Here is a 16,327-nt window from a genome sequence, read left to right as displayed (position 1 = left end):
ATTCTTTTTTTACACTATGGTACAGCAAAATTAGAACATAATAATAAGAATAACACCAATAGAGAGAATAAAGAAAACATGAACAACCAATACCATAGCTCAAAGCAGAAACAGACAGTAAGTAGAAAAGGAAAGGGCATTACACAAATTAATAAAAATTACATATTGAATACAGTAAAAAGTTGTTCTGAGAGATTTTTTGTTAAACAAGTGTGAAATTGTAAGTAAATAATGTTTAATTTCTTGTTAGAATTTAAAAAAAATTACAATTTGAAAATGTACATTTCTAATATAAAAGCTACATAGAAAGAGAATTAGGTTTATTATAAAGCATTTGAATCTGCTTCAAAAAAATCCAAAAATAACAGATTGTTTAACAACAAACCTTGTAAGATACTTGAGATTGACAAACTAGCATCTCTCCAGAGCTGAAAAGTATAATTGCACGACTAAAACAAATGAAGAAGTGTTTCAGTGTGTCATTCTGACAAAAGGAACATTTAATGTCAAAATCAGACCCGAAAAGTTTTCTTCAGAAAAGATTTGACGGTAAATGTTACGGAGTAATTTAAAAGTTATTTCTTTTACTTTGTTTGTGAGGAAAAATCTTTGTTGCATAGACCATATATTTTACCTATTTAAATGATTAAATTCAAAATTATTTGTTTTTTTCAATTTAAATGCTAGTCACATTACAATGAAAATGACAATAGTCAATTCCAACATATAGTATTACAAATATTAAACAAATACACTGTAAATTAAGTTGCTACCTTAAATTTTTAAAACAATCAACTTGGATGTTTATGTCATTTTAACTTAAATTACATTAAACTGACTTATATTGTTTAACTTATAAAATAAGTTGAAAATTGCTTAACTTATTTTGATACGCTAAAGCAATGCAAAAACATATGTTGTCATAACTTATTTGTCATAGGAGTTTTTACAGTGTAGAAATAGAAAAGGAGAATACAGAATAATATAAAATAATACTACAAGTAAAGGAAAGTAGTAAAATAATAATTAAAAAAAATATCAGAAAAGGAACAGGTATGAATTCATACAAATTGCGTAAAAGCTTCACATATAGACCTAGTGCGTTTTGCTTTTACAATTTTTCAACACAAGTAACTCAATATAATTTTTATTCAAAATTCAATTCTACTCCGTAGATAAACTCTTTGAAACGTCATTGTTGTCCAGCCCCTCTTCGAATGCATTTTGTCTTCCTCTAGCGGCAGAGTAACGCAAAACCAACTCTTTCTTTGTACAAGGTTAATCATTTAACTTGTTGCTCTTGCTCGGTTGGTTGAAACAATTTCTCAAGCGTGTGTGTCCAGGGTCGTGGTTAAGGTATGCCCAGCAGTTCTCTTCTGTCATGGGGGATATTAGACAGCGCAATGGCTCTTTAGGTAATAATGACACAGATGTATCTGTTGTCCCTTGTAGAGTGGACGACAGAGTGCTTTATTATAAAGTTGACGATGGGGTCGATGGGGAGGAAATCGAGATGCAAACTCGAGCAGAAGTGCGGGATACGGATGCTGACGCTGAGGACTGCCAACGGGGCAACCGAGGGGCTTTTTACCGGGTTTGTGTTCCGGTTTGCTGTAAGAGAAGCGACACTGACCGCGATGAGGAAAAGGATAATGATGATGAATGTGAGGAGGAGGAGGACACGGGGGCGAAAACTGTTGAGAAAGGTAAACTGATCTCAACTCTAACACTAGTAAGACCTGGATTTGATCTCCGATCGATCTATTTCTGTTCTGTTCATGTGTGTTTCTTTCTACACCTGTGTGACCTCTGTGTGACTAACGTTACTGTTAAAGCTACCGAGAGTAGTTAAAGTCCCTTACAGTACCGTAACCATCGTTTCCGCATAACCCTAATCCTAAAACTGTCATTATAATCACTAATTATTATAATTATAGCGACTACTACAATAAATATGCGGTATCATAAAATAAAAATTAAAAACAGCTACTGTCAGAAAGATTCTGATAGTATCATTAACGGTAACGGAACAACATATCAATTTACCAAATGACTAGCATAATGGGATTCACCGAAATGAAATTTTTTGTCATACCGATAATTCTTTATATTTGAAAGCCGATAACCAACATATCCTAATTTTTATATACTTTTAGAGAGCCTGATTACAAAAAAAGTCTCAAACGCAGGTTTAAACCACACAATTATAATATTCTCATTATAATTTAATAGCCTTACGTTATATGACAGACTCGCGCTGCACATATTGCACTTTACTGTTTTTTCCTTTTTTAAGTGATTTCAATCATATTTCAAAACCATCATGTCGAAGAGTGCACATCTGAAGAGTCAATCTCAGTAAATTGTGCATCCCTACTATACAATTTTAATAATATGATAAATGGCAGGTTTGCCGTACGTTACGTTACGTTACAGTTACGTTGTAACAAACCTGTAACATACTGTACATTCACCATGGTGGTGGTAACTTTCTTCTTTAAAATACCATCGATACTACAATAAACCTGCAGACACTTTGTTCAACTTAATCCCATATTGATTTGCCATGATTTTACAGTTTTAATTATAGCTATATTATCTTTGATACATAGCAGATGGAATCTTTTTAAGGGTTTATTCTGTAAAAGCTGACTAGAACAGTTATGTTGTATTCAATTTGTTACATTCCCCAAAAGTGGCCATAGTATTTTTTTAAATACCATCGATAGTACAGTAATCAGCAGTAACTTTGTATTAGCCACATGCGATAAAAAAGTTAACTAATAAATAAATAAATGAAAATGTATATTCTTAAACTGTTTGAAGGAAATCCCTTATCAATTTTTCATGATTTTACCGTAACCCACATTAACTGAAGTAATTGTGGAATGAATGGCAGGGTTACCATGGTAACTCCTTTTTATAGCTGACGAGAACAGTTACATTGTATCAAGTCCCCTACATACACTTACCATTGTTTCTGCTTTTAAAATAAACTGCGGTTTCTTGGTTATAGCCACCTGTCATCCAAAAAAGTGTTATCTGTTGAATTCTTATACATTAATATGGAATTTAGTTATGTATTTTTATATCACAGTGGTGGCTAATTCCAAGTTACCACAGTGTGTATACTGTAGTACAATAAAGTGTAACAGGTCCAGTCTACTTTTTCTGCGGCGCTTGTTCCAGAAGTATTTTTCACTTAGGGAATATAGAAGTCTTTGTTAAAGCGTTATAAGCCATGAACCAAACTAACCAGTTACAAGGTGGATCACAACATCACAAACTTTGATTTGAAGCAAAAAAGTGTTTTGGACAAAAAATCAAAAGTACAAGACGGTGTATTTAACGGCTTAAATGAGGTTAAGAACTACAATCTCATGAAGCATTGCTAATTACATGATTAAATTTAAAGTGACCTACATTTTAAGTTTGATTTAGTTCAGTTGTTAAAAAACAAATTCCTCTATGGTGGAAATGAATGTGATTTTGAATTCAGACTGTAGCAGTCCATTGTATGTTGTTGGAAACTGTGTCCATGGTAACTTTTGGAAAGGAAACACTTTTACTGTATCTAATTTGGCTGTTTTTCATTCTAGGCAAGTACATATCCAATGGTATCTTGTTTCCAAGTACCCATGAAATTTTAAGTTGTAATCTTGTCTTTAACATAAAGGAAATAAAGGAATAAAATAATTTCTCAGGAAGAAGATAACAGGAAATGCCTTGTCATCATGAGCAGTACTGGATTCGTGTGAAAAACTGTTTGAGTCACACCAGGAAACAATGTCCTTTTGTCTATTCTGTTCTCTCTACACTCAGGTGAAGTTGTTTATTTTAAACCAAAACCCGTATTGTTGGGTATGTGTTATGTTCCAGGGCCCATGATCTTTGAGTCAGCCCAGGTCCTCATGGGACATTTGATACAATTTGGCGTTTGTCCAATGTTGGCAGCCACACAACCTGATTGAGCATGGGCTCAGCTCACCCACAGGTAGTAAAGTTGCGTTTGGTTGCATAATCATTGCCGTCACATTTGATATCATTTCAGTGTCAAAGTGAAACAGAATCATCAACAGTGTGTTGAGATTCATGCTGTTTTTGTTCCATCTCACTCCACTTACAAAATTCATATCACACATTATAAAGCCAAATCACGCTGTGTACTTCTCATGTCTCATTTCCATTGTTTGTGCAGACGGTTTGTCTACAAAGAGTAATAAAGTAATTTCATATGGTGCTCCAATGATTAAACATGGTGGAAAAGAGAAAAATATAATACAGTTTAACCTTGTACAGGAACAGTTTAACCTAAAAGTACCTAAAAGCAAAGATTCTTGTCAATTCTGCTCAGTAAACAAAAAAATAGAGGTTTGGAAGTTTATCAGATAGATAGATAGATAGATAGATAGATGGATAGATTTCATTAGATTTTCATTTAGGGGTTTTTGCCAGCAAATATTTATTCATGCAGTTAAAACAGTTAATTAATCAATTTGCACACCATGTAATTAATTTACTCAAAATGTTTAAATGACTGACAGGTCTGATGTTAAGCTGTTTTGTTATATTCATCCACAGAAAAGAAACCAGCTTGTCCAGGGCTGGGCCTCCTGTATAGCTTGTTAGCATCCGTCTTCTTCTCTGCTGCAGCTCTTCTTGTGAAGAAAATCGAAGGGATGCACGCCATCCAAATCAGTGCGATTCGGTGCTTCTTCCAGATGCTGTTTGTCTTACCAGCCATGATATATTTCAAGTATGAATCTATGATACATTACAAGAATGATTCAGATATATTTAAAGTATAAATTTAGAATACAAGTATGAATCTGATATTAGAAGTACAAATCTATAATACAAGTATGGATCTGATTTATTACAAGTTTGAATGTATAATTCAGGTATCGATCTGATTTATTACAAGAATGAATCTATAATTCAAGTATGGATCTGATATATTACAAGTAAGAATCCATAAAAACAAGTAAGAATCTATAATACAAGTATGATTCCGATATATTTCTAATATGAATCTATGATACAAGCATAAATATGATTTATTACAAGTATGAATCTATTAAACCAAGTATGTATCTATGATTTATTTCTAGTATGAACCTATAATACAAGTAGAAATCCGATATATTATAAGGATGAATCTATAATACAGGTTTCTATGATGCATCTGATACATTTCAATGAATCAGATATATTAGAAGTATAAATCTATAATACAAATATGAATCTGATATCACCAGTAAGAATCTATAATAGAAGTATGAATCTGATGTTACAAGTATGTATCTATAATACAAGTAGGATCCTGATATACATCAAGAATCTGTAAAGCAAGTATGATTTATGATATATTTCTAGTATGAATTTATATTACAATTAGAAATCTGATATATTACAAGTATGAATCTATAATACAAGTATGAATCTGATATATTACAAGAATCTATAAAAACAAGTACTGTATGAATCTATAAAGTAGAAATCCGATATATTACAAGGATGAATCTATAATACAAGTTTGAATGGATGAAATATTAAAAGTATGAATCTTTAATACAACTGATATTTAAAGGTGCAGTGAGGTTGCGAATTGCAACTAACAGAAGTTACAGTGGCCGACAGGAAAAGATAAGCAGAGAGTAACCAGTTAAGCAATGAGGTTTCTTTACAAAGATAAATTTGAAAACTTAATTATTCTGTAAAACGATATTTTATTGTGAATATTAGTGTTATTTGTTCATCATTGTGTCAGTGTTTTATTCGTTGAGTTTAGCTAGCTTCTTTGCATGAAGAACAACACAGTGACAAAACGCGCTCTGTAGAGCAGTTTGTCCGTTTAGGGCTACTGTAGAAATAACTTTAATAACTACAAGTATGAAGCTACATTATATTACAAGTATGACTCTCTTGACCCTGTGATTGGATCCACTATTATTTTAATTCAGCAATGTGTGAATAACCTATAACCTTTTCATTTTTCAGAACTGGCTTTTTGGGACCAAAAGCTATGCGAATCTACCTGTTCCTTAGAGGGTTCCTGGGGTCCAACGCCATGATCTTGTTGTATTATGCAGTTCTGAAGATGCCCCTAGCTGATGCCACGGTTATAATGTTCAGTAATCCAGTCTTCACATCCTTGCTGGCTTGGATTTTCCTCAAAGAGAAGTGCACAATATTGGACGTCGTTTTTACTGTGTTTACGCTTACCGGCGTCATACTGATAGCCAGACCTCCATTCCTCTTTGGCGGTGAGCTGTCTGGGATCGAAGGAGACTACACCAATCACATCAAAGGCACGTCGGCCGCCTTCGCCGGGGCGGTCGGAGCAGCTTGCACTATGGTCATTCTGAGAAAAATAGGTAAAAGTGTTCATTACTACCTCTCTGTCTGGTACTATGCAGTCCTGGGACTCGTCGAGTGCATCATTGTTTTGTTCATCTTGGATGAATGGACCCTTCCGTCCTGCGGCTGGGACAGGTGGACGCTCATGGCCATTGGGCTGCTCGGTATAGCCGGACAGACGTTCCTCACCAAAGCCCTGCAGATTGAGAAAGCAGGACCAGTTGCACTGATGAGGACGATGGATGTGGTCCTGGCATTCATCCTGCAGTTCCTGTTCCTCAACCGCAAACCCACATGGTGGAGTCTAGGAGGAGCGCTGTGTGTCATCAGCAGCACTAGTGGGGTGGCCATAAGGAAGTGGTATAACAGCACAAGACATAAGAGCTGATCTCACATTACAGTAAGATGACAAGAGATTTTTTATGTTTTCTACAAATAATTGCTGCATTAGATACCAAAGAAGCTGATTTGCTGTATTCAGAAGTCTGTTTGGTTTTTTTCCATTAGGACCTTACTGTATGCAGTATGTACAGTTTATTACAGTAGTTTCAGTAGTTTCTTAATGTAGATATTCTTACCCACAACCAGCCAACTGCCAACTTACCCCAGCCAACTTACCCCAACTGAGGGCTGTTAGTCAAGATGCTACAGATATGTTTTAATTAAGATAATATTGTGGAGACAATACTGCTTTATCATATATAGATTATTGTAAACTATATAATAATAGACTGCTGGTCAGAACCTGAGCTTGGTGAGTGTAAAAATCACCAAAAATGTCAATTTTGTGCAAACCTGTATGATTTTTCACTTCCATGGAACTTTAAACGAGATGCTTTGAAAGTTGAAAGTCAAAGTTGATATTTCATTTGTTTAATGATTTGGACTCCTCAGTATGTGTTTATACTGCAAGAATAATTATTAAGTTAGTATTTGAATACTAGATGCTGGTTGTGGACATTCTTAACCATTTATAAGATATAAACTCTCAATCCTAAATTACTAGAATAAAAAAAAGAAAGAAAGAAGGAAAAACACTATAAAATTAGTACATCTGGGATACACACTCTATTCCAAGCCAAAAAAATACATTTGTTTGAGGACAACACTGAAATTTAACTTATTTGCTGAATTTACCCCATTCGTCATCATCCTCATGATGTGAATGACGTCAAACGTCATTGGTTGTGGTGTCCCGTTCACTTTTATTGAATGGAAAAGAGCAGCGTGAGCATTCTGCCTAATGTCTCCATTTTTCTCCCATGGAAGAAAGTTTGGAAAAACACGAGGATGAGTAAATAATGACATCACTTTATGGATAAATATGCCTTTAAAACCCTTTGCACTTTGTCACGGACAATATACTTTAACTGGCCAGCTCCAGAGCGGCATGCGCTCTCAAGGACGGCAACCTAGACGTTACAAGGACGGCCTCGAAGCCAATTTGAAACTATGCAACGTGGACCCAAATGACCTTGAAGAGATGGTCGCAAGAGATGGCCAAACTGCCATACATTCCTTTGAGTTCAGCTGGATCACCGTTGCTGTAGACAAACGAAGACAACGATACCTTAAAAATAACAACATCTTGCCAGTTTATGTGCGACACCTGTGGCCGGCCATGTGCTTTGAGGATCGGCCTCTATTCACATCGAAGACGCACCAACAACTGTGACGAGACCTGTCATGTCGACAGCTCAGACCACTACTGTAACTAGCTTTACTTTTAAGAGGAAGACACAGGATCAACAGTTTGTCTAAATATTTATTTTTGCGCGCTCAAATTTAAGTTAGTTCTAGAAAAATTTGAATCATATGTGCTTAAAGCTGAATAAGTCAGATGTTCTGAACCCTGATGAACCAAAGATTTGAACTCTGTCCTTAGTTATGTACCTTACATATGCTCACACAGGTCTACTGAACAAATATTAGCCTGATATAGAACGAGTCTCTTATTTATTTATTTATCGGACATGTGTCTTGACACTAAGATGAGTTATTTTGATTTGTTACAAGAGACCGTGACTCGGTAATGGCTGTTCTTCTGCAGTTGGCTGAACCTCATCTCATTTGTTTTCCCTTTTACATTTATTTTCTTTTCTTTCTTTCTTTCTTTCTTCTTTTCATTATTTTAATTTGACATTTTTATTTAAATCTGTTTGTGGAAAACTGACCTGAAAGCACTTTACACTGACGTGTTGTGTCAGTTTAAAGGCACTATTAATGGTTTACTGAAAGACATGCTGCCTTAAATGTATTTTTATTCTATCTGAAGACATATCCGTTTATGTAATACCAGATCCCTCCATATTATTTATTTAATAAGGTTGTCCATTTGAATAATGCCTGCAGATTTCACCTTGCATATTTATACGACTTTTGAACTTAGCCGTTTAAATAAATGAAAGATTCTTACCTCGTTGAGTACAGTGTCTTTTTTCTTCTGGAAGTACTAACCAAGATTTACACTTTGTAGGCTACAAGGTGGTGATCCTGTGATTCTCACCCCTGCCGAGTGGTTAAGAAGGATTACAGCTGCATTCTTGTGGATTTTCTGTTCTTTTTTCTCATTATTTTGTCGTCATTTTAATTCAAAGTTCATGCTTTGTGTAAACTGTAGGCTATATTTACGGATGATCTGTAACATTCTATACACAGCATCAATTAAGATTTGATTTTTGTAGTTTTCTGCCCATGGTCTAGGGCTGTTTGTCTTCGACCTTCTAACAAAAACAAGCTGTTTTGCTCTTTATCCTCAAACAAAAAGCCCCAAACTGTTTGATAAGTGTAGACATGAACAACCTGTTCCAATGCAGTACATTCATCAATAGATAACAGCAGTTGGTGATAATGACAGATTCAATAAACACACACACACACACACACTACATGGTCCATAGTGTAGGACACCCCCTTCTTAATAATACACTCTCCTCAAACACGCATTTTCAGTAGAATGGGTCGTAATAAACTCCCTGGTTGGATGTCACCGGTACAAATGATTAAGTGAGTCTGATGTAAAAGATTGTGACTGTCATTAAAACCCAGAAAGCCATATAATTTGTTTGAGCACACAACCTTTGACATCATCAACAAAAATATGTTTACACGCCTTTATAAGATAGTCTTGCCTAAAACACATGTTTAATATTCATTCTGAAACTTTTATAGCATGTCTAATGAATCAATGTAAATCTTTTATGAAAAACCATATTAATTCATATAATTTAATATTGTTAGAATAGTGCTGGATATGTGATAAATTGCTTTCGTAAATAGCCTTTGGATAAATCTGTATGCTAAATGAATTTAAAAATGTTACATGTAAATAGATGTGCTGTAATCAAAAGAAAGAATGTGATCATCAGAATAATGACAGCATTCTACAAAGCAAAATAAATAAATCACAGCCACTATGTAGGGTATAATAAAGGCTTTGTTAAAATTGGGCTATTAGCCTACTTTAAAACCACAACAAGCATGTTGCGGCTAGAGTGGTGTGAATTGCAGCAAACAGACACAACAAACCGGTATAGCAAATGTGATATGGGATTGTATTTTGAAATACAAATTCATTGAAACAGGATTCAAATGCAATGCAATTCTGAGAATCTGCTGTCTAAGCTCTAAAAAGTTATCTGAGCCAAACATGTTAAAATGATCTTATGAATCCCATCAGATTTAATATTTGACATGCTAATTTTGCTAATTTTCATGATCATTATAAGTATGCTACAGGATGAACGGGCTTTCTTTCTTTCTTTTTTTTACGTTTATCATTAGTAGCCTACTACGGAGCTCCTCTAAAGAGACATGGACTCAAGGAAAAAAGAGATGGGAGGAAAAATTTGCCTATTTGTAAAAATAATAATAATAATTGTGTTCAAAACACAAGTTGTAAGTGAACGCAAAGTTTCTTGCGAACGTAAAAGTTTTGCGAGCGAACGCAAAAACATTAAAATATGTATTTTTTACTCCCATCTCATTTTTTTTTACACCACCGTGTAGCCTACCCTTAAAGAATGCGTAGATATATATATATATATATATATATATATATATATATATATTCCTCTAATCTACTGTATCTTCACATTTTATCATCACCATATTTATTTAGGGGCTCCATATGGGCTTAGCCTACTTTTGTGTGGTTTTTAAATATATCAAGTAGGGCCTAAGCCTAATAGATCTAAATGTTTATGTTTATATCTATTTCTATAAAGTAGGCTAATTTTTTATAAAGTTATTGTTTATTGTTTTATTAACGTGGTATGACATTTTTAATGCTAATCATTTCGACAGTAATTATTTGAGAAAATATAGTCTATCAGAATGTAGGCTATCAGAATATTATTTGTATTTTGTCTAAATTTATAAAATAATGATTTATATTTTTGTTTGAATTTGGACCTTGATGTTTGTCACATGTCAAGCATGCATTTAAAAGGGAGTCTATCAGTGAATTAAGACATTCTGCTTAGAGACATCACTGTGAGCCAAAGAAATGAAATAATGGAAATCATTAGAACGTTTGTGCAAAGGAACATATAACACAGATGTTACAGAGATTAATAAATAAATAGAAAGCGAATATACAAACACGCGTATTGCTTAGATTTGATTACATTAGTTAAAAGTGCTTAGTCACTTTGAGTGAGAATTGATTTGTCAGCATCTAGTTATTATTTAAGTGGCCAGTTGACGTTAATATCCAGTAGAGGGCAGCAGTGTAACAGATCAGGGGCGAGTTACATGAACAGAGCCTCTCAGTTAAAGGGATCGTTCACTCAAATATGGAAATCTGTCATCATTTACTCACCCTCATGTTGTTCCAAACCTGTATGGGTTTCTTTCTTCTGTTGAACACAAAAGAAGATATTTGGAAGAATGTTAGTAACCAAACAGTTTCTGGTCCCCCATTGACTTCCATAGTAGGCCTATGAATAAGAATAGTACGTAAGTAAATTTTTGGGTGAACTATCCCTTTAAGACTGTGGCTTAAAAACTAGTCACCAACTAGCAATTAGTTAGGGCTAATCAGTTCTACTTTTACCAATTTGACCTATCTACCTTTTAATATAACTGACTTAAAAATGAATGACCAGTCATAAAGAAGTACGATTAGATGACTAACTTGTAAGAGTAGTCTAAGGAGTTTATGCAACTGGCCACAGAAGATGACAAGATCAACATTACATTTAATCGTTGAGACTTCAGTTCGTGAAAACCTTCACTTGCTGGTGTTTAGATGGGAAAACATGGTGAAAGCTCTGGATGTTCCTACAAAACAAAAAGTCCACAAAGGGACAGATTATGAAGTATAATCACTTTTGTACAAACCTGTGGTGCCTGACTCATTTGAATCTTTGCAATTACATGAAACCTTATTAATACTCCAAAACATCATCAGACACATGACATAAAAACACAAAAATATGCCTTTCATAGTTCCACAGCCAGCTGTGCGATCACAATGAATGATCAGAAATCTTTGTACGAAATCCAAATACACAACAAAAACATAAAAGACGGTCAAACTGAGCAGCAACATACAAAGGCTTACTTGTGTGGTTTTGTAAATGAATTGCAATTGGAAAGCAATAGTTCCAGATGCTGTAGGATTACATGTGAGAGATTGACTGGGAGTGGAAGAATTGCACATTCTTTCTGGATGGCATAAGAGTTCCCTCCTTGTGGACTGAGAATTGGGAAAATCATTGCTATTCTGCCAAGAACACAAACACATGGTCAAAGTGAATATGCATTGGCATATGTCTACGAGCCTCTGCCTAATAGCCCATTTTATATTCCCTGATGCTATTTTTTTTAAAGAGTGGTAAGTGGTGGGAGGGACTGGATACAAGCCCTCTCTGTCTGGACTTTTTAGGTGTGAATTACCACGCATAAACAAAAGCATAATACACAAGAAGAAAGAAAAAAACGAATAAAATAAATAATAATAATTATAATAATATTCTCTGCATGTAAACAGCCAGCATCACTTTGAGATTGTAAAAAAATTGTACAATTAATCTAGTTTGGCAAAACAGGAAATCAAACAATGTTATCAATTGCGCCAAAGGAAGTAACCTTCAAATGTAGCCATAACGAGATAATGTCCATGCAGCATTCCTAGTGTAATGATACTTCATTATTGATACTCCATGGCACTTTAAAGAATGGTATGCTTAAAAAAAGGAAATAATCCAAAATTGTAAATGTCAAACAAAGTGGAATTAACATGATATTGTTCCCAAAAAACTTTGATGGTCATTCATATGGCTTAATATTGAGTAACCTGCAAGTCATATTGCGTATTGCCAGTTAGTTTAACATTTTTCCCTCCACCAATGAAACTAGTTCCAAATTTCGAAGCAGAATCAACCATTCCATGTCCATATGCATATCAATAGTGGAGTTTAAATGAATCAGTAGGTGTTCGACTTGAAGTGGCGCTGCAGACTTGAAGTTTGGCATCAAAGAGAGTTTATATCTCACAATTCTGAGAAAAGAAGTCAGAATTGCGAGATATAAACTCACAATTGCAAGAAAAAAATTCAGAATTGCGAGAAAAAAGTTAGAATTGTGAGATATGGAACTCTGTTAATTTTTAAGATTTATGTTTTATGCTATATGCCTATAAAACACATGACTGCCAAATCTTGTATACTCCAAGGTATTCCAATAAATACAAAGACTGTATGGTAGGCTAGCATATACAGAAACTGCATTATCATGGTATAGCCTAGTATCAGGTCTCTCTGTAACTTCTGAAAGTGAATATTAAATATGAAGGCGTGTTATCGTGAGGCTGTTGACTAATAAAGTGTGTCAGTCTCTTGAGCGGTACCGTGAGTTAAAGTCCTCAGACATTCCTATGCAGTGACTGTAGATCATCTATTGTGTGCTCGCGATCAGCTTCAGTGTCTGCTGCTGCTGCTGACTGACTAAGTTTCCCGCCTCCATCAGTTTAAAAACACAACACCGTTTTAATACAGTTGCTGCGTGGCTCTGCAAATTGAACAGTCATTTTCTGAAACCACGATGAAGTTTCACCCTGTTTCGCGCGAGAGACGGTTTTCTGGTGTGACTTTCTGCAGCGGTAAGTTATATCTCCTGTCGTTGGCACGTGTTTATGTTATGTTTGAAGTGTTAAATCCTAAGATTATGTTATCATCTAGAAAATATGCTGCAGCTGGCCTCAAAACAACGTTTGATGTAGTGTGTGTTAGTTGATACATAGTTTTCTCGGATTATGTCGGAAATGAAAGAAAGACAGTTTGCCTTACGACTCGCGTGTATTAATTCACCTCAGTTGTTTTATTTCGTAAGTAGCCTACTTTTGTATAATATTTAAACGGTACTCCAAGGTACTTCATGATTCAATGGTGCTAGCATGGCAAAAACGTATGATACCATGGCAATACCATGTTTTGGGCACGGTGTTACTATGGTACTTTTTTGTTAGTGAAATTTGCTTCTCAATGAGCTCAGACAGGTGTTAAAAGTTTGACTGTGACAGAGCGGACTTTTCTATAAGAGACATGTGGTGATGTTTTTAAATCGTGTGTGACGACGTTGCTGATGAGTTCAAAATTGCATATGAGAAGAGGAAATATTTTAGTAAAAGGTACGTTTACTCAAAAGCACAGTTGAGACATTTTTCTGTCCCCCCTTTCTGCCTCTACAGGCTCCCCCAAGTCTAGTTTGGTGAAATCAGCCTCTAATGGAAATCTTATGTTGTTCTAATAAAAGTGTAGGGTGTCTGAGTTGACCAGCTTTGTAACCCGAGCTTGCGCGAGTGATCCTGGGGTTTGAGCTTTTTATGCTCAAACTCACACAATCCATTTTCATTAACCAGCCTGGAAAATGTGAATACATGGAAAACTCTTCTTCTGTTTTAGTTTACTTGCCACATGAGAACTGGATTGAGAGACTTCGAGGCAAGTATTACTTGGTTTATGTCCTGTGATCAGATGTGATCTTTTGTTTTGCATTAAACAAGCCTTTAATCATAGACCTTTGACCAGTTATGACACAATACTCCGATTTTGTAGATTTTTGCATGAATTGAATTACCGAATGTCATGTGCACTTTCAGTGTTGTGAAATTGAATCTGGGATGACACACCTGAGTTTAATGTAGCTTAACAAGAATGACTGTGTCAGAAGACATGACACACCCACAACTGGTCAAAGATTGTCAAACTGTACATTTATGACTGCAAACTCTGATTTAGCGTCAACAACTGTCTCTTCCAAGTGTTTGGATATGCCCAAATTGATATAGCGATATCTTTGATTTTGACAAATTGTCAGCTTAAAGAATATAATAAAATGAAGCTGAGAGATTCTTTTAATAAAACTATATAAAATAATGAATAAATATATTTAGACCGCCAGAGTCACTAAGACTATTAAATCTTGCATTGTTTTAGCACATTATTTGCAATTACTAGTTGTCAAGACAAAGTTTTTTAAGTTTAAGTTGTTCATCTAATATTTATATTTTATTTTATTTCAATTAATTAAAACAATTTTTAAATGTTTTTGTTTTAATTTTCCTAAAGTCTGGAATGCACTACACAACTTTTGCTTGAGTTTATGCTAATTATTAGGGGTGTAACGATACACAAAACTGACGGTTCGGTTTTCCCACGGTTTTGACGTCTCGGTTCGGTTCGGTTTAGAAAGCTAAAAAAAAATTTAAACAGTGGTTTAATGAAAAAATGGTGTCTTTGTCTTTTAATTAATTCAATTACAATTAAACGTTTTGCAAGGATTAAAAATCTGCTAATGCTGTCAACTATATAGGGAGCCGCACATTACTATAACATTAAAGGTGAACAACAGAGCCTAGACTTTTAGCCTAAATTCAGATGCTGTTTATTTTTTTAGATATAATAATCAACACCCAACACATTGTATGAAAACATGTAAACTGAACATAAGGCAGTTTTTGCATTAACTTTACTCTAATTTGTTATTGAAATAATAATTTAAACAGTTGCTGTCATTTTCATGAAAGATATTTTAAACGTACATTAAATAATCAAGATATAATTAACAGGTTAAGTAAAATATAATATATAGGATAATATAGTACATTTATTTAGTGCAAGAGTTCATTTGTTCTAGGAACCAACAAGTTGTGGACACTGAATCACTTGCCTGCTAAGGTAAATATACGTAATGCTAGTGACAAGCTATGCAGTTTTATTGACGTCTTTACGCTGCTGAAACACTGATTGAGCGATTACACTAGTTATGATGCCTTTCAGTAAGTATACTGTATTTTTCAACATACCTTAAGGTGTCCATTCATGTTTATTCTGTAACTGAGGAAGAGATGATCGCGTTTACTCGCGCTCCGTGCTGCCACTTGAAATGAGGAGCTAGTACAGTGATCTGTCACGCCTCATCGAAGAGCGCCAAAACGGGATTTTTTGTTTGATTTTTGTGATCAAATAGTGAGAATTTGAAGATTACACCTTGCTTATTATCGAAAGAAACAAAACGCGGAGCTTGCTGTTTGGTGTTGATGGTGGTTAGGCTACAAAACTGAATTCGTTGTGTACACAATCCAGGGCCAATGAGCCGGGCTGGGCGGGGCTGGGGTAACAGGGGGCGGGGCGCGCGTGTTCGGTACGTCATGAGAGTATCGCGATTCGAGTATCGTGGGTTCTGTATCGTGGTTCTTCGGTTCGGTTCGAATATCGCTACACCCCTACTAATTACCAAAAGTCAGATCCAGTATGCAGGAGTTGACCGTTTTCATGAAAACCGTGTAATGTACGAGGGGATTTTTGGAATGCATATGGTTTTCATTGATCATAAATCTCCTAGCAATGAGGCGCATGTTTCTGCGTGAGTTTGTTGTTAATTTCAGAACGATGTGAAAGTTGGTAGTGTGCGATCCTCAGATGTTTTGTGTACGTTGCCCAGTTTTTCTCTGTAACCCAAG

The 16,327-nt window shown here is 35.0% G+C and overlaps 3 protein-coding genes across 12 annotated transcripts in view; 2 read left to right on the top strand and 1 right to left on the bottom strand.

Annotated features, from left to right (window-relative positions):
- The window catches only part of fra10ac1 (FRA10A associated CGG repeat 1), a 71,645-nt gene that overhangs the window by 24,123 nt on the left and 31,195 nt on the right, over positions 1–16,327 (bottom strand). The window lies entirely within an intron of this gene.
- The window catches only part of slc35g1 (solute carrier family 35 member G1), a 160,195-nt gene continuing 145,117 nt past the window's right edge, over positions 1,250–16,327 (top strand). Inside the window, exons 1-5 of one of the 4 annotated variants that reach the window (XM_077206194.1) lie at positions 1,250–1,356; positions 1,453–1,706; positions 4,582–4,756; positions 6,001–6,784; positions 6,845–8,775. In XM_077206194.1, coding sequence (XP_077062309.1) covers positions 1,514–1,706; positions 4,582–4,756; positions 6,001–6,748 — 1,116 coding nt within the window. In that variant the 5' untranslated portion in view covers positions 1,250–1,356; positions 1,453–1,513 and the 3' untranslated portion in view covers positions 6,749–6,784; positions 6,845–8,775. Of the gene's footprint in view, positions 1,707–4,581; positions 4,757–6,000; positions 8,776–16,327 lie in introns of those variants that run through there. The other 3 variants (XR_013195602.1, XM_077206193.1, XM_077206192.1) reach the window with 3 other exon arrangements.
- plce1 (phospholipase C, epsilon 1) overlaps positions 13,197–16,327 on the top strand; it is a 103,867-nt gene continuing 100,736 nt past the window's right edge. For all 7 annotated transcript variants that reach the window (XR_013195600.1, XR_013195599.1, XR_013195598.1 and 4 more), the window contains exon 1: positions 13,197–13,465. The gene's annotated coding sequence lies outside the window, so the exon portion shown is untranslated. The remainder of the gene's footprint in view (positions 13,466–16,327) is intronic.

This window comes from Siphateles boraxobius, unplaced genomic scaffold (genome assembly GCF_051911475.1).
Source record: "Siphateles boraxobius isolate OS27281-9 unplaced genomic scaffold, OSU_SipBor_1 55, whole genome shotgun sequence".
Lineage (NCBI taxonomy): Eukaryota > Metazoa > Chordata > Actinopteri > Cypriniformes > Leuciscidae > Siphateles > Siphateles boraxobius.
The sequence above is the reverse complement of the archived record's forward strand: the minus strand, read 5'-3'. Positions and strand labels throughout refer to the sequence as shown.